The 16,218-nt window shown below is 52.7% G+C and overlaps 8 protein-coding genes across 8 annotated transcripts; 4 read left to right on the top strand and 4 right to left on the bottom strand.

Annotated features, from left to right (window-relative positions):
• Positions 1 to 786: 786 nt before the first annotated feature.
• J4E92_005588 (uncharacterized protein) lies at positions 787 to 2,251 on the bottom strand (the record flags this gene model as incomplete). The annotated part of the gene is made up of 2 exons (XM_051496968.1): positions 787 to 1,000; positions 1,050 to 2,251. 2 exons carry the CDS (start codon positions 2,249 to 2,251, stop codon positions 787 to 789), a joined length of 1,416 nt encoding a protein of 471 aa, XP_051352628.1.
• Positions 2,252 to 2,749: 498 nt separating this feature from the next.
• J4E92_005587 (uncharacterized protein) lies at positions 2,750 to 4,631 on the top strand (the record flags this gene model as incomplete). Its single annotated transcript, XM_051496967.1, has 3 exons — positions 2,750 to 2,850; positions 2,901 to 3,036; positions 3,090 to 4,631. The coding sequence occupies 3 exons, from the start codon at positions 2,750 to 2,752 to the stop codon at positions 4,629 to 4,631; spliced, it is 1,779 nt and encodes a 592-aa protein (XP_051352627.1).
• A 481-nt stretch (positions 4,632 to 5,112) lies between these two features.
• Positions 5,113 to 6,204, top strand: J4E92_005586 (uncharacterized protein; the record flags this gene model as incomplete). Its single annotated transcript, XM_051496966.1, has 3 exons — positions 5,113 to 5,123; positions 5,188 to 5,420; positions 5,471 to 6,204. 3 exons carry the CDS (start codon positions 5,113 to 5,115, stop codon positions 6,202 to 6,204), a joined length of 978 nt encoding a protein of 325 aa, XP_051352626.1.
• A 451-nt stretch (positions 6,205 to 6,655) lies between these two features.
• J4E92_005585 (uncharacterized protein) lies at positions 6,656 to 7,224 on the bottom strand (the record flags this gene model as incomplete). The annotated part of the gene is made up of 3 exons (XM_051496965.1): positions 6,656 to 6,693; positions 6,741 to 6,791; positions 6,840 to 7,224. 3 exons carry the CDS (start codon positions 7,222 to 7,224, stop codon positions 6,656 to 6,658), a joined length of 474 nt encoding a protein of 157 aa, XP_051352625.1.
• A 1,699-nt stretch (positions 7,225 to 8,923) lies between these two features.
• J4E92_005584 (uncharacterized protein) lies at positions 8,924 to 9,715 on the top strand (the record flags this gene model as incomplete). Its single annotated transcript, XM_051496964.1, has 1 exon — positions 8,924 to 9,715. The coding sequence occupies one exon, from the start codon at positions 8,924 to 8,926 to the stop codon at positions 9,713 to 9,715; it is 792 nt and encodes a 263-aa protein (XP_051352624.1).
• Positions 9,716 to 12,123: 2,408 nt separating this feature from the next.
• J4E92_005583 (uncharacterized protein) lies at positions 12,124 to 13,584 on the bottom strand (the record flags this gene model as incomplete). Its single annotated transcript, XM_051496963.1, has 1 exon — positions 12,124 to 13,584. The coding sequence occupies one exon, from the start codon at positions 13,582 to 13,584 to the stop codon at positions 12,124 to 12,126; it is 1,461 nt and encodes a 486-aa protein (XP_051352623.1).
• A 267-nt stretch (positions 13,585 to 13,851) lies between these two features.
• On the top strand, positions 13,852 to 14,433 carry VMA7 (H(+)-transporting V1 sector ATPase subunit F; the record flags this gene model as incomplete). The annotated part of the gene is made up of 4 exons (XM_051496962.1): positions 13,852 to 13,911; positions 13,967 to 14,002; positions 14,060 to 14,197; positions 14,293 to 14,433. 4 exons carry the CDS (start codon positions 13,852 to 13,854, stop codon positions 14,431 to 14,433), a joined length of 375 nt encoding a protein of 124 aa, XP_051352622.1.
• A 656-nt stretch (positions 14,434 to 15,089) lies between these two features.
• Positions 15,090 to 15,742, bottom strand: J4E92_005581 (uncharacterized protein; the record flags this gene model as incomplete). Its single annotated transcript, XM_051496961.1, has 3 exons — positions 15,090 to 15,176; positions 15,226 to 15,442; positions 15,543 to 15,742. The coding sequence occupies 3 exons, from the start codon at positions 15,740 to 15,742 to the stop codon at positions 15,090 to 15,092; spliced, it is 504 nt and encodes a 167-aa protein (XP_051352621.1).
• Positions 15,743 to 16,218: the final 476 nt, after the last annotated feature.

Genomic DNA, 16,218 nt, shown 5'->3' with positions numbered 1-16,218 from the left:
CACGCGCTCACACTCTCAACACAAACTTCGTGAACCAATGCATTGACGACTATACGAACGCCCTGGATACTTCCAGCGGGTGTGACTAGCGCCAACTGCCGCTGAACAATTGCACCCTACCCAATCACAGCCTCGGAACCTTGTTCCGCCATCTCATTGGCTCGCTCAGAGCGCCTCTAGCCAATCTTCCAAAAGGAGCAGACCCCGCCACAGCCCAGACAATACATACTCCAAAACCCAGCAGTCGTCACCTGATGGCCCACGATATGACCACATTGTCGTTCGATCTTCGCACATCCGTAGAGCATGCCGTCGCAATGCCCGTCTTCCCAACCCCACGTGCACTCGGACGCACCCGAGCCGGAATCTCTGTGACACAGGGACCACCACAACCGAGCCAGTGGGCTCACATCCTACATAGCCATCTAGACCAAGTCCACTCTACCCCATTTTGTTTTCCAACCCACTTCCTTCATGCACGCCCATGACGTACCGTAAGTTTACCAAAATCCATTTTGGTAGGTGATGAACAACATCTGAGACGTCGCATGTATGAGAAGCACACTAGAAGATTCCGCGCATCCAACGCATGAGGCGGAAACCCCATGTTCCGACTATTGACATCGGGAAAGAAGCAATCGATACCGGAAGGTCGCAGTTCGAGACACGCGTGACGTGCCATGTGGCGCAGGGTATCGTGGTGAATTAGTGCAAATGAATAACTCGGAATCGGGATAATGATACTGCAGAAGATGAAAAGAAGTTTGTGCTGGCTCCGATGTCGATTCATATTTGGCCCTTGATGTCTACTTTGCTGAATGCGGCGGCACGCAGGCTTTCGAATTGAGATGCGGCTTCTCGGATCCTGACACGATATTGACCATCGCCTTTGTCTTCAATGACGTTCTGGGCACCGTGGGTTTCGAGGAATTCACGGCATATCTCATCGTTGTCGAAACCAAGTTCGTCAGTGAGGAAGCGGAGTGTGACATTTACATATCTACAGCTTGTTAGCAAAAACCTGCACGATTGGGAACCCGTGTACATACCCTCTGGACATATTAGCTAGAGCATTGAGGCGCTCACGCTCGACGAACATGTCCATGAGATAAGCGCCCATGTTCTCTGCTTCGAGGTACAGTCTGAAAAACTTATGATAATTGCCAAGGGCAAGCGAAGACCGAACGTCCAGAGCATGCTTGATCCATGGGTGGGATTTGTCTGCGAGGGTTAATTCTGCCAACATGTCGTTCATGTCGGTCTTGTTGCACGTATATACGAAGTAGAGAATGCGGTACGCCTTGAACTCAGCCGGGTTGCCTCCCAAGTTCTGCGCATACAGTGCCTTCAGCTGCGTCTGGCACTGATTATACTCACCCAAATCCCCCTTTTCTAATGATATCCGGGCGTGGATCTCATACACCTTGACAGTAAAGGCGTTCTTGATGTGCTGAACAGTAAGATCCTGGCGGAGTGACTTGAATTGATTACAGATGTAGTTGTAGTTCTTTTCCGCCTTCCACTTTTCCACAAGCATGGCCAAGGTCTTCTTGAGCACATGGAGCGGTCGGACGGTTTCAGCTTTGGGCGGGGCCGTAAGGCGGAAGTAGCTTTTCTCGAGATTTTCGTTCGTTCCAACAACAGGTCCAGTGGGCATTTCGTCTTCATCCTTACGCGATGAGCCCCATGGGGGCGTCGTCTTGGTGCCATTGTTGCCGAGCTGGAAGCGCTGTCGTCGCTTGTCAAGCTCAGCCTGGTCAAACTTACTTGCGGCATCCGAGAGGGCGTTCTTCTTCTGGCGCTTTTCGTTGTGTCCGTCGGCAAAGGTCATACGAGATGCTAGGTTAGTTTTGCGCCACGGTGGAACATTGGCTTGTGTTTGCTCGACTTGTGCATTCTCAGCTTCGTGGGCATTGCGCTTCTTTGATTGCGTTGGAGATGTGTTAGTGTGTGCGGCTGAGCCATTCATGTATGCAGGGTGTATGCCGTTGGGAACAGCAGTAGCAGGCATTCCAAGAGCCGCCGCCCTTCGTTCCTCCATGAGAAGCTCTTGGGGAAGAGGGAATGTAGGCCAATGAACAGTGTCGTGCGAGTTGCGCTCGGCGAACCAACCGATGGTTGTCTTTAATCGCGCCTGCATGTCTGCTTGGGAGATGCCTGGGATGGCGTTTTGCGGATCGAAAGCACGCCTAACGTATTCGCGGACGGCGGGAGGCCACTCGACCTTCTTCTTCGGAGCTTCCGGAGCCATGACTGGCTGCTGGCGTGTGTGAGCGTGGATTGGAACTCTCGTATAAGTGAGGAGACTAACAGGCGCGGGCGCAGGTTGGAGTGTGGTGCGTGGGTTGACTGCGTTGTACGCGGGTGACTGCATTGGCCGGGACCAGGCTACAGTGGCAGAGGGCAACGACATAAGCAGGCAAGCAAACCAAAAGAAGTGAAACCCAGATTGACTGTTGTGTGAGTAGGTAAAGGCGAGAAAAAGAGATGTGGGAGAGATGGCGCGGGGATGGATCTATTGTTGTGGAGGTGAGAGTGAAGCGACGGCCCGCTCGACTGATTTGCGTCGCAGTGGTCGCGCTTTGCTTGGCGACGACTAGCGTGGGTCTAGCCGCAAGCAAGCTAGCCCTGGCCAATGACGACTGCTGGGCCCGGGCCTGGCTGGTGAATGCAGGCGGGATCGGGTCATCGTCGACTCGACCCAATGCGATGGACGTACCTCGCATTTTCCAACTTGCGAATGGTCTGAATGTTCCTGCATCAACTCGACCTCACAACCGCACTGCGCCCGTCGCTCCTGCCGGAGGAGACGCTGCTTTTCGTCCAAGACGCCGTAGGGCTCTATGAGGGGTATGCGCATGTTCCCCAGGGCTCTTATACGCTGCTGACCAGGCACATAGGAAATTCAAGATCCCCCAGTACCAGAATGGCCAGTCATACTTGACGTCGCATCGCGTCTGCTATGTCGATCATAGCGAGCCACGCAAGAACTCCGTCGCTATCTTCCTCAAGGACGTCGAGAAACCAGAATTCTATGTGTGCATCCCCCTGCGTGCAAAGTAGAGGCACCCGGCACTAACGACATACAGGCCGGCTTCCTCAAGTCGTCGCCCAAGATCACATTATATCCAAAGCCCCTAAAGCAGTTGACGCGTGGCGCGTCCGTTCCCTCGCATCCTCAGGCCACATCGTCGTTAACTCCTCCGCAACACAGTAGTCTGGCACCACCGCCCCCAGCGAGCGCGACCTGGGTGTGCCCTATCTGCTCTTTCTCGAACCCGGTCCCGTCCAACTTCGACCCCGCGCTCGCATCACGTACACCCATACCGCCTTGTCTAGCATGTGGAATTAAGCCGCCGACCGTGCATGTAGTCAAGGCAGCCATAGCAGCCATCTCAAACAGACCAGCGCCTGGGCCACCTCCCAAAGATACAAAGGGTAGCGTTCCTGCTCCCGCAAGCGCAGGAGGAACGTCGTCATGCCCGAGATGTACCTACCAGAATCATCCTTCTCTGCTCAACTGCGAGATATGTGGTGCATCCTTGACAACGGCCATAGATAAGAGGTTGGATATGCTTCAAGAACCTACTAGACCGCAATCTCCAGGTCCGACCTTATCTTCACCTTTGCAGTCCGAGTCTGTCGAATGCATCAAGATATCTTTCCGCGCCGGTGGAGGACCGATATTTTTCGAGCGCCTGAAGAACGCATTGGTCCAGCGCAAGTGGCTGCTTCAAAGCGCCCCACCGATTCCCAAGCCACGGCCGTCTTCCGGTAATTTTAACGACAGCTACACAGCCAACTCTGACGCTTCATCAACGGAGGTTGAACGACCTCGCGTGGTCGGCATTGCGGGGCTGGAGCGAAGAGGCCTGGAGCAGAGACAGAATAACGAGGCTATGATTGGGAGCGCTTTCGAAGACCTCGATGCGCTTATGACTTCCGCGAAAGAGATCATAGCACTGGCAGAACAGTTTGCATCACAGGCCAATCTGGGGACTAACGGCAGCTCGGAAGCCAACGCTTTAGCATCTCAGTCCGCTTCCGCACTCGGCCTAGTGACAACAAAGGACATGCTCGGTACAGGGTCTGGCTCTGAGTCGCTATACGTATCGGAGCTGTCAAGAAACTTGGCAGAATGGCTCACGGACGACACTCGAGGTATACTCAGGAAAGAGGGCGGTATCATGACCTTGGTAGATTTATGGGCTGTCTTCAACCGCGCAAGAGGTGGTGTTGAGCTCGTAAGCCCGACCGACTTCGAGAAGGCAGCTCGAATGTGGGATACATTAAAACTTCCCGTGCGCCTCCGTCAGTTCAAGAGCGGGTTGCTCGTCGTACAAGGACGCGATCGCACCGATGAGAAGACCATTGCGAGTTTGCTGGCATGGCTCAAGACGCTACATCAAGCACCACCAAGCATGGAAGTCACCTGGGACTGGCAAGCATTTGGCAGGGGTGTCACTGCTCAAGAAACAGCAGAGCGATTCGGCTGGAGCGTTGGAGTCGCGACGGAAGAGTTGGAGATGGCTGAAGAAGCCGGCGCACTGTGCCGCGAGCAGGGCATCGACGGTTTCAGATTTTGGGAGAACTGGCTGGTCAACATGCCAGAAGTCACTGCCGGCGTCTGATAACTTAGAAAGGTGGTTGTTCGTATCTCATAAAAAGAAATACCAGAAGCCCTAGCTAACACTGGATTGACAGTGGGTCCAATAAGACGTACTACCCATCCTCAATGACTTCGCTTATTTCTTTCTCGTGAGATGAGAAATCCGAGCCATTCCGCGTTGATGTCGGTGGCTTATTATGAACAGTTTCGAGGAATAGAGTGCGAATATCCGCAAGTGTACGGTACCTACGGGTTGCATGTGCCAGCATCGTCACGTAACCGCTTGAGCAAACAGCTATCCCCACGAACAAGCGAATCAGAATTACATACATCCATCACAATGCAACTAGGCACCAGCCGCGGGAGTGACCGCGTATCCACCGCCCTCTCTGACGGGGTCCGAGCTCGGCCCATACCACGCCCACGCACCCCGCAACATCGAGCCTCACTCTTGCAACATCTCTCCTGCATCCACCAACCTTACACCACTAATGACGCCTCCCATGCCGGCCAAGTAAGTATTGTTGAGTGTTGCGATCGACTATGATCTGTTATAGTAGCTAATATACGTGATATAGGGCCCGTAAATGGAACGCGAAGACAGTCCAGGCGGTCGACAGCAAAGGCGCAGGCAAGAGCGCTGGCATGAAGCGAGCCATTGGCAATAGCAACTCCGAGCCCCCAAAAAAACGTCGAAAGGCCCAGGCAGCTGCCACAGAAGACACGATCATCCCCGAAGCAGACAAGGTGACAAATGCGCCATGGGTGATAGATCCAGATCAGGTGTTTAGGTTCCTCGATCTGCCAGGAGGTCAGTCATTGCTGTGCACCTGAAACCTAAACTTTACTGACTAAACCTAGAACTACGCAACCGAATCTACGGAATGGCGATCGAATGGAGCTTCCGCTGCTTCCCTAGGACCCATGAAAAGCCAAAGAAATCCAGACGCAGAAAAGCAGTTGAGAAGAAAGCAGCCGCCATCACCCAAGCGAGACCGCTTCCTTACATCGGCTTGACACAAGTTTGCTCACTGATTCGTACTGAGTTCCGTCCTTTGTGGCTGTCTACTCATCAGTTCCCGCTCTTCGCACTAGAAGGATACTTCAAAGCGTTCTTTCCAGTGTTACGTGGAGGTTCACGATTAAACGAAGACCTTCGAAAACGCATCAAGAGCTACTCCAAAGCGACCGGCACCCTGCGTCTCTGGGTCAGAATGGACTGTCTGAAACACGTTGATGTCCTCCCACTTCTCAAGTTCAGGCACCGGTTCCCTGAGTACACCATAACGCCCCAACCTGCACCATTCAATGTCGACACGCTCACCGTGGACTCGTTCACGGCTTTCATGAACACCAGCCATGCGACCTGGGTCAGGTACATCAAGCAACACCGCATTACACAGATCAAGTTGCAAGTTAGCCGTTATACAGTCGGACCCTCCAACTTGCCCATGCGTATCGTTCTTAAAGAGAAAGACGCGCTTGGCTGGATGGGATCAGGTTTAATTAGCCAGTCCCACCTCGTGGAAGAGTACAAGAGATTTCTGGGACTCGATCCAAGTTGGGGTGTTACTTTTGCCGTGGATTACTCATGAAGGGCCAATTGCGCGCGATGAGCAACAGAGGTGCCCAAAACCTCGGAATACTTCTGTTACGGCGTGCGGAGGAAGTGTAGGGTACACTTATCGATCTTTACGTGGTACGGCGGCCATGTCTCCTTTTGTTCTGAGACATGGTTTCACGTATGGCCGCTAGGCCTTTCCGTCATAGACCTACTGGTCGGGATTACTCCACTCTACTTCAACAGCCAAAGGTCTACAATTGAGACGGCGAGGAGAGCATGAAAGAATATATTCAATTATGAAAGATAGTCTAGATGCATACATCGTGTACCATGAAAAGATACGGCTGATCTGCAGGAATGCCGGTCGTGCAGCTGCTCAGCTGGTGACATGTCATGGCGCGTGACGTCATACCAAAACGCCTACCAGCACATGCCATAAACCTTAACCAGCATGTATACTTCCGCATTCCACCACTCCATGACTACGACTGCATCTTCAAGACCACTTTAGATGGGTTATCTGGGAATGTTAGAAGTCATTTCGATACCAAAGTGGAGGATACTCACCCCCAAGAAGATCCGCAAAGACCCCTCCATCGTCTACCATCAGAGGCGCGTCTGCACGTTTTTAGTATGAGTATGATCACATCACCGCAATACACATACTGGAGAACTTCAGTTGGTACGAGTCACCATCCTGGCTTGCAGTAACTTTATGCACGGGCACATCGGTGTCTGCCTTGAACCACCACACTTGCTTTGGAAGGAAGCTACGGTCTTCTACCATGGCTCGTCCAAGAATGTGACCGTCGCACTGCAGACGGCTGCCCTTGAGTTCAAAGACGGCTGCGTCCGTGCCTGTTTTCGCATGCGTCTTGTCTTCGGCGTTGCCGTCGACCTTGGCGATGGGGCTGCCATCGATTTCGATGGTGAAAGGGGCGGGGAGGTTATCCATCTCTTTTGACGAGAAGATGTGGAATGATATCAGGATCAGAGAGAATAATCCAAATGCCCACGAGAGGTTGCGACGACCTTTCGAATCAGCTGGCATTCGTTCTGGATGTGGTGGGTATTGCAGTGCAGAGAGTTGAGATGGTGTCAGGAGTATTAGTAGCAGCTGCGCCACGCATGTTGTGCAGGCAACAGTCGAAGTACCTTGCATATGACGCAGACTTCGGATGAGGCTGAAGGCACTGCGCTAGTATGTCTGCATGGCGTTATCTGGCATTCATGCTCGGCGCAGCAAGAGACATGTTGACGAGAGCAATTTACGTATACAGTGGCCTTATCGAAGCAGAGTTATGTTGACTATGGTACCGAGGCTGGACGCGGACGCGGCCGGGCGCTGAACACAACGTTTCGACCGCCATTGTTTCTCGACCACTTCACATGCGGTGAACCACCGGCAAGCACTGGAGATCTCCATACCAGCCATACTATGTGCAGGTTTCAGCGCCGTTGTGTAGATCGATACTACCTCCGGCAGTCTGCCGGCTCACGCGCGCGTCGCCAAGACATTAAAGCTCCGCCCTACCAATAGCTCCTCCATCTCCTGCCTTTCCTGGCCCAGAGCCGGTGTCACCCAACGAACGCCATAATGCGACATCCTGAATGCTCGCCATCTCCGACGTCGCAATGTGCATGCCGGGGCCAAGTGCGCGAGTGTTTTGCTAGCAGCCCATGCGGACCTATCCGTTGTGGCAGGTCAATCCTCCTGCCTTTTCCCCACTGGCGTACTAGTCACGCCTAACCTAACATCAACACACTATTCGTCCCCCGACAAAATGGCACAAATCACGTACGATGCCGATCATGTAGGGCAATATACACAGCCTGCATCGTGGTTCGCCTACCACGAGATGTTACAGGAACCTGGTCGGCGCTTGTGTCGGTATGCACACCACATGTGGCAAAATCTCTTGCCTCTTCAGGAGACAACGCATGACGGCGCTATACGCCGCGATAAGATCGCGTCGATTCGATGGACTCTACGAGAACCAAGACTATGGCAAAGGAAATACGATGGTACTTCGGCTTTACTATAGCCAGGATATGGAACGGCGTCACAACCTCCTGCTGTCTAGGGAACAGCGTCGCTGTAACGGCCTTGTTGCGACATACCCCGAGTAGAAACAACCATGTTTGACGGCTATGTTGCAGTTGCCTGAGGCCGTGAGAGGAAACAGTCTTATTTCCGACATGTTTCAAGCACAAGAGATGGCTGAGATCGCAGCCCTAAGCTAGAATGAGACAGGGGCGAAAAAGCAACGATCTGGAGAAGCGGACCTGCAGACTGCAGCTGTGAGGCAAAACTCGCCTTGATCCTGGTATACGGGAGCAACCGCTAGATCAGCTTCGTCCTTCACATTCGTTGTAAGGTAAACAGCCGGAAAGCTTATACTACACACACAGATAACGTACCTACATGGACAGGGTCACCTAGCACGCACCGGCGCACTAAAGGTACGATGGGCGGACTCTCGTTAAGACTTCGCCAAGCCGAAGCGGACCCCCAATTCGGAAGGACAAAGTGCACACCTAGTCGATCACGCTTGGCGACTCCGGACAACACGATGGACACACTGCACTGGATTGCGTGTTTGATGATCAGGGGATGATGGTCTGTGTATAAGTATAGAGTCACTTCCCTTTCTTTTCATCATCAGCCAGCTCAGTCAGTCGCTTGTCTCTTCACTTCGATCACTTCACAGTCCTACTTCGTGTAGCCTCATTCACTCGAAACAATCATCATGCGTTTCCAATCCATCATCGCCATCGCGCTCCCTGCGCTCGTCCTTGCGGCTCCTACTCCTCAAGACCCCGAGTACGAGTTCCCCGAGGATGCTCCCGTTGACGACATTGTCGGTGGAACTGCCGCTGCCTCTGGCGACTTCCCCTTTATTGTCAGCCTTCAGAAGAACGGACAGCATCTCTGCGGTGGTTCTCTCTTGGACGCTACCACTGTCGTCACTGCTGCTCACTGCTCCGTGAGCTCAGTCATCGGCTCCGTCAGCACCCTCAAGATCCGCGCTGGTAGCCTTCAAAAGGCATCCGGAGGTACATTGGTTGGCGTCTCATCCGTCACCGTCCACCCCAACTACCGCAGCTCGGGTCAGGACTGGGATGTCGCCATCTGGAAGCTTTCCACTTCTGTCGCTGCCAGCGGCTCCATCGGCTACGCTCGCCTTCCTGCTGCTGGCTCCGACCCCGCTGCTGGATCCAACGCCGTCGTTGCCGGCTGGGGCGCTCTCACTGAGGGTGGCAGCAGCCCTGCTGCTCTCCAGAAGGTCACCGTCCCCATCGTTTCCCGCGCCAGCTGCCGCTCCTCCTACGGAACCTCTGCCATCACCACCAACATGATCTGCGCTGGTTTCCCCCAGGGTGGAAAGGACTCCTGCCAGGGTGACTCTGGCGGCCCCATCGTCGACTCCTCCAAGACCCTCATTGGTCTCGTCTCCTTCGGCAACGGTTGCGCTCAGGAGGGCTTCCCCGGTGTCTACGCTCGCACCTCTGCTCTCCTCTCCTTCATCAACTCTGTTTAAGCGCTTGCTGAACGGATTTGTGCTCGCGACCGAATCATGATGATGGATGGGTATGGCTCTTCAGCGAAGAGTTGGATGATTGTGAACGACGATGATATACCAAGTGGTCAGAGGTTTCATGAAGCCTCTTGCAAAACCATGTTTTGATACGCCTTTTTTGTATATATCCATTAGCTACGAAATGCATTCAATAACTTCAAACATTACGCTCAAATCCACTGTAACATGCTTGTGACATCATTTTCGCATCAGCCGATACCAGCTATCAAGATTTTGTCAACACCATGTATCCTTTTTTTCTGGACCCGAAAATACAATCTATACGAGACCAACGCATGCGAGGCCGCGTGTACTTTCCCAACACTACCTCATGACGTATCTCTCACCGTTTTTGTACCAGCAGTCGGATCCCCTCGAGGCTTTTGGACAAAACGGTGTGGGAAGAACAAAAGCAGTGCCCGTTGAGCGGGATGATGCTTGTAGGGCTGAGAACAGCGACAAGCTTCGCTGTCGCACATTGCTTTTTCTGTCTATCTTTAGATATGTCTTGGCACGTGTGTCAGAATACGGAGAGAACGAACAGACACAGCTGGCGGTGTAAGATAAATTGTTTGTGATCGCGATCGCGCAGTCATGATGCTGGTCTTGGTCGTCTTTTGATCAGGCGTGCGGAAAAGCAAAACATAGGTTGTCAGCATTATGAATTTGATGTAAATTTTCTGGAAGCAGAATGCAGCGGGTACGCATGCCGTAGAACAAGAAATCATGGTTTTGTGAACACTTCGGTATGGACACACCATGTGCGACGGCGTGTGCCTTTTCGATGTAGAACACTGGCTGTCACGATGATGTGAGACCTCTGGACATCTAACCACATCGGCAGGCATGCGGGTACTTTTAGCTTACAGCTCAGGGAAGACATGTTCGGGTTGTAGTTATATTTTCAATCTAGATATCCGGTGCATGAGAATCTCTTTGCAGCGCCTGGATCAAAGCGATCACTTTCTTTCAACATGACGTTGTATCCTAGTTTTTTGGAAAAAGGGAAAGAACTCCATAAATTGTTGAGATAGCTGTTTGGAGTACGTAGCAGACATCAGGGCTTGAAATCCATTTTTTGGTGAATTTGGACCGGTTATTGATGAAGAAGAAGACTTGGAGAGAGCATAAGACAGGCTTTTATATGTCCCGGTCCCAAGACGAGCTTCTAGCTCAATGGCATAACCGTTGCAAGACCGGGGTGCTTGTTGCACATGAAGTGATCGCTAAGGGTTTTGAAGTCAATAGCAACACGCCGTACGAACGCCGGTTTTCCTTTTGCTCGATGACGCGGTCGTCACACATCATACTGATCTCTCCGTGATTCTTGGTGTTTGGTAGTAATTGTAGTTTTGGAAACGCTCTCCATAAAGAAGCCACCTGTCGACTTTGGAGAAAGCACACGCCATGTCTTGATACTGATCTTCATTTGGTCCACAGCAGTAGGAAATTTTCTGACGAGAAAAGGGGAACTCAGCGCATAGAGCTGGAGCATTCAACCTTTTAAGTAAAGCAGGAGTTTACTGGACAAGAAATCCAGTTAAAAGCAGAGAACATTTAAGTACTGGCAGTAGTTTTATCGGCGACGGCCTCCCATGCATATCTTGTCTTTCGTTTTTTGATAATCGTATTGGACACAGCAGTCGAATCAGCCGCACATACGAAGTGCTTCCTTGGTTTTTGGAAAGGCAGGAAGCGGACATAGCCATGATATCTTCAAATTTTGGACTAGACCCAGGGAGTATGGACGATAGGGGCGTGGCTTTCCATCTGCTGTCGACGTTTATATATCTTGAGCATCATGCCGGAGATGCATGTTGAGGGTCCATATCAAAGGTATAAAATATTGTTTTGAAGACTGTCATCTTTGGCGGTCTGGTCTTTTGGAAACGCATTGCCACATACTGTTCAAGTTTTGAACAAGGACAGTGAATCGAACGCCGGCACCATACATTTTTCTCCTGTTTTTGGAACTCGGAGGGGAGTCACACATCGGACACACGACCTTGTCTTTTTAGAAATGGATATAAGGAATTGAGGAATATAGAAGGATCGTAGGTGAGCACTGACTGGAGATTTATATAGATGGACCGGCCAAGCGGAAACGTGACATGCATACATGAGTGACTATTTTCAAAAACACATGACGATAATCCCATGGTAATCGCGAAAGGTTCAAAAGAGGTACACATTGAGCTATGTGATTAATGAGATTCTGTAATGGAAGAGCGCCTTGTTGGTCGCTCATCTTGGGTATTGTAGATAGTAGAATATACATGAACTGAACGAACTCACATCTCACCATCGTACACGCACTTCTTCATTCTGATCTTCGTGTCTCACATGCACCCCCACTGAGTCGTACTTCTTTAGTACCTCCCGCTCTCCCTTCGTCCGACACCAAGGCTTCCATACGGGTTGCTTCTGCCCAAGCTCGCCGACTGACCCAGTGTCTTCTCACCGCTCTCCCTCGCAGCGCCCAAATTGCCGAGACTGATCCTCTTCAGAGGGCTGACATCGCGCTTGCTTGGGCTAGCTCTGCGCTCGAAAGCACCGCCGAGGCTATCCCTGCCGCGGCTTGCACTCCTCTCGCCATCTCTTGAGAAGTTGGCACTTGCGGACTTCCGTAAAGGAGACGCGGCATGAGTGTTGATCCCCAGATATCCGCCGTCGGTAGGCTTGGTGTTGGTTCGGGGGATGGTGGGTGCTTGACGGAAGGGATTGGGCGTTTGCGAGGGTCGTATGGGAGAGGAGAAGTCGGCGTCTGTAGCTGTGGAGGTGGTTGTGTATTGTGAGGTGCCACGATCTTGGTGGACTGAGGATCGTCGTCTCGAGGAGCGCGTGACAGATGGTGATTCCATGTTGTCAGGGTCGTACTGTGAGGCGTAGTTGACGTTCGGGTTTGTGCGGAAGGTTTTGCGGTTCACGATAGTAGTCGGTGTGTATGTGACGATTGAGCTCGCAAGACCGTGGCTACTGCCCTTGACACCGACGCTCGAGTCTCGGGTTCGGTTTGTCGAGATGGTCTGTATTCCGACGTCGCGGCATGGTTTCTGCAGTGAGGGGTGGACGAATTTGCTATCGTACTCGTGAAGCACCTGGCGACTGATGAGAGAGTTGTCCTTGGCCTGCTGCATAAAGGAGCTCCTAAGCCACCAAAGATGCAACGAGAGCGCGGCTCCGATGAAGATTGTCGTGGTCACCCTGACGCTCGGTCTGGGATCTAAGGGAGCGACTGGGAGGTTGAAGTAGTAGAGCACCACATGCAACGGGCTGAACAAGCAGAACAGCTCCAGGCATAGCGGATTTGGGTCCCAAACGGCGACTTCCCAGACATCTCTGCCCTCGACGGGATGTGCTCTACTCGCCGCGTTGTTCTGTACCAAGCCCCTCACGAACTGCATCGGACTCGCTGCGGCAGGCGATGAGTCGACTCGGACGCGCTTCGCGCTGGGCGTCTGTGGCGCAACGTCCACACTCTGCTCGAAGAGGCGGTAATACCTCCTCTTACCCCAGACCATGAACGCGTTGCCAAAACTGGCTGCACCGAGGGCCAACACCAGCAATCCCATAATCCACTTTATCCATCCGGGACCCTCCACCTCGTTGAAGACGCCATCGTCGTCCGAAGCCGTGGATGCGCCGCTGTTGGCCTGGGCGAGGACGAAGAGGAGGTTTGCGCCGAAGCCGATGTAAAGCGCATATGCGGATGCAAAGTCCTCCCAGTCAGAGCTGTTGAGTTCCTCCGAGATCCAGATGAGCCAGTCGGACAGGTCGAAGTAGGCTTTGATGCGTTCCGAGAGCGGTGCGCGGCGCACGAGAGGAGGCATGGCGCCGTGGTATTACGATTATAAGCGCTAAGGGCGAGTCCCAGGTTGTAGAAGAGAGGAGAAGAGAAGTAGCGTAGCAGCAGGGCTCAAGTCATGGTTGTGCGGCGACAATGAAGAAAGCGCGAAGGGTGAAAGAAGCGACAGTACAAACAGTTGGCCTAACGCGGACTAGGCCCTGGTCCCGCCCATGACGACGGCGCGCGGGAGCTCCAGCTTCAGTGCAGCCAAGCTCCGACCTCACGACAGCTGCCTCTCTACATACTCACTATGGCAGCACCCGCGGCACAGTACAAGGACAGGCAGTTCCTCGCTGTGATAGGCGATGAGGTGTGCATCTCGCGGCTTCCTCGTTTGGCGGGTCAAAGGCGCTAACTGGTCCCAGGACACTTGCACGGGCATGCTGCTTGCAGGCGTAGGCGTGAGTTATTACTTACGGCAACACGCGACATAGACAGGAGGCTGACGAATATCGTAGCATGTCACTCAGCCACCGGACAGCCAGAAGAACTTCCTCGTTGTAGACGCAAAGACCGAGACCGCGACCATCGAAGCTGCATTCGACCGCTTCACCAGCGAGCGCAAGGATATCGCGATCCTGCTCATCAACCAGCACGTACGTCTTATGCGCCCCGGATGTGGCGTTGGGATCTAGAAGGATGCCAGAGCTTCTGCGGACTTGGAGACTGAGACATGTCTAACCACCCATAGATCGCCGAGAAGATACGACACCGAGTCGAGACATACACCGCTGCCTTTCCCTCCCTCCTCGAGATCCCATCGAAAGACCACCCATACGACCCCGAGAAGGACAGTGTGTTGAAGAGGGTGAGGAGGTTATTCGGAGAGTAGACATCGGATGTAGCAGACTGGCGGAACATGGCAGCCCCGGCATATGTCGCATACACTACTCGTGGATGGGTACCAGGCATATGCCGTCAGCAGTTATTTGTGCATACAAGCTACGACGTCAATAAATATGATATCCACCAAAACGCATACAAGTCGGAGAAGGAAGCCATGAAGTGTATCCGTGTCCATCGTACCTACATTATCCGTGATTATGTTCTTAATCCACATGCCATATCAAACTTGAATTAGCATTGTCACTGCGAGGTACCGGCAGTACACGAGTTCATCGACAAGCAGATGAACTTGTGTACTGTCGGTACCTCGTAATACCAATGTGAGTTTGAACTTGACGTGTGAATCATACTTGGAGCCATGGTTGGAAAACATTGAAACCAAAGCTTACAGTCGAAACATGCTGATATCGCGAGTCAAAACAAAGAGAAATCCGCCAAAGATGGCTTACAGCTCATTCCTCCGCCTTAAACGCTCCTGTACCAGACCAGCCAAAGGCCCACTCATCTGAACCCTAGGTTGTCCCATCTTAATCTTGCTGCCACTGCCTACATTACTTTCCTCCGCGTTTCCCCTGCATCATTGAATATCAGACATCCTCGTTGCTCATCGCGTGTTGTAGAGTCGTTACGAAGTGAGGCAATTTACCGGTGGAAAGCGATCTTGGCGGTGAGGCAAGTAATCTTGTCGCCCTCTGCGGTGAAGACGTCGGCGAGGACGGTGTATGTGCCCTGTAGCGCTGTTAGTACTCTTCTATGTTCGTTGCAGCTTGAAACGTACCGGAGGAATCTCCCTGGGCAGATCAACGTCTTTGGTCAAGCTCATCTCGCCCTTCTCGAGCGGGCACTCGAGGTCTCCCTTCTTTATCGTTTCGCAGCCATCCGCGTTCTGGTTGATGAGTGTGATGAGGCCGTACTTGACTTGCAGGTGCATCTTGAAACCCTCGCCGACCTCCTCCTTGAAGTCGCCTGTGGCCTTGATGCTGAGCTTCTCGCCACTGTGTACAAGTTAGCTTCAGTCTTTACACTCTATAGATGCGCGAAGCTTTCGAGCATGCGATTGCGCAGCTTCACGATGCTTCAACAAGGAACACGTACGGCTTAGGTGGGTTGGGGCTCAGATCGACCTTCTCAATCTTCAGAAGATCGTCGGCTGGGTCGCCGCAGAAGTACAGAGGGTTGTCGCCTGGGACCTTGTACTCCTCCTTAATCGTGACCTGGTCGCCACCCATCCATGAGGGTGATGCGGTGACAGAGACAGCGCTCAGCGCGGCGAGGAAGAGGGTGGTGAGCTGCATGGCGGCGGTGAAGACAGCGGCGGTACAAGAGACGAGCTGTGGAGATGTTGTTGTCGCGCGATAAACACGACGGGAACAACTTCAAGGTGGATTCGAAGTTGGGGAAGGATGGTTGGGGTTGCTGTGAAGAATGGAGAGCTCTGGTAGTGGTCGAGGCTGGCGTCTAGATAGCGGCCGCGGTTGGATCTTGCTGAGGCTGGGGCTGGGGCGAAGCATGGACCCTGCAGCCAACGTCATCGCTGTTGGTCACGCAGCACGCGTGGGCCTTCCGCTAGCACCATCTAGGCTTGACATATACACATGTACTGCACGTTGTGCCGTCGTACATTTCAATTGTGGAGATACAGCAGTCGAGCGCAATAATAACGGCCTTCTGAACAGCTTGCAACTAATCAACGAGCGACTGCGTTGAGCGAGTTCTGGAAACCTGAAACCCGACTTCAGTATACCCACTTGCTATTTACTCATGATGGAGG

Source organism: Alternaria infectoria (assembly GCF_024043175.1).
Source record: "Alternaria infectoria strain BMP 0036 chromosome Unknown scaffold_8, whole genome shotgun sequence".
Lineage (NCBI taxonomy): Eukaryota > Fungi > Ascomycota > Dothideomycetes > Pleosporales > Pleosporaceae > Alternaria > Alternaria infectoria.
This window is presented reverse-complemented; position numbering and strand designations above follow the sequence as displayed.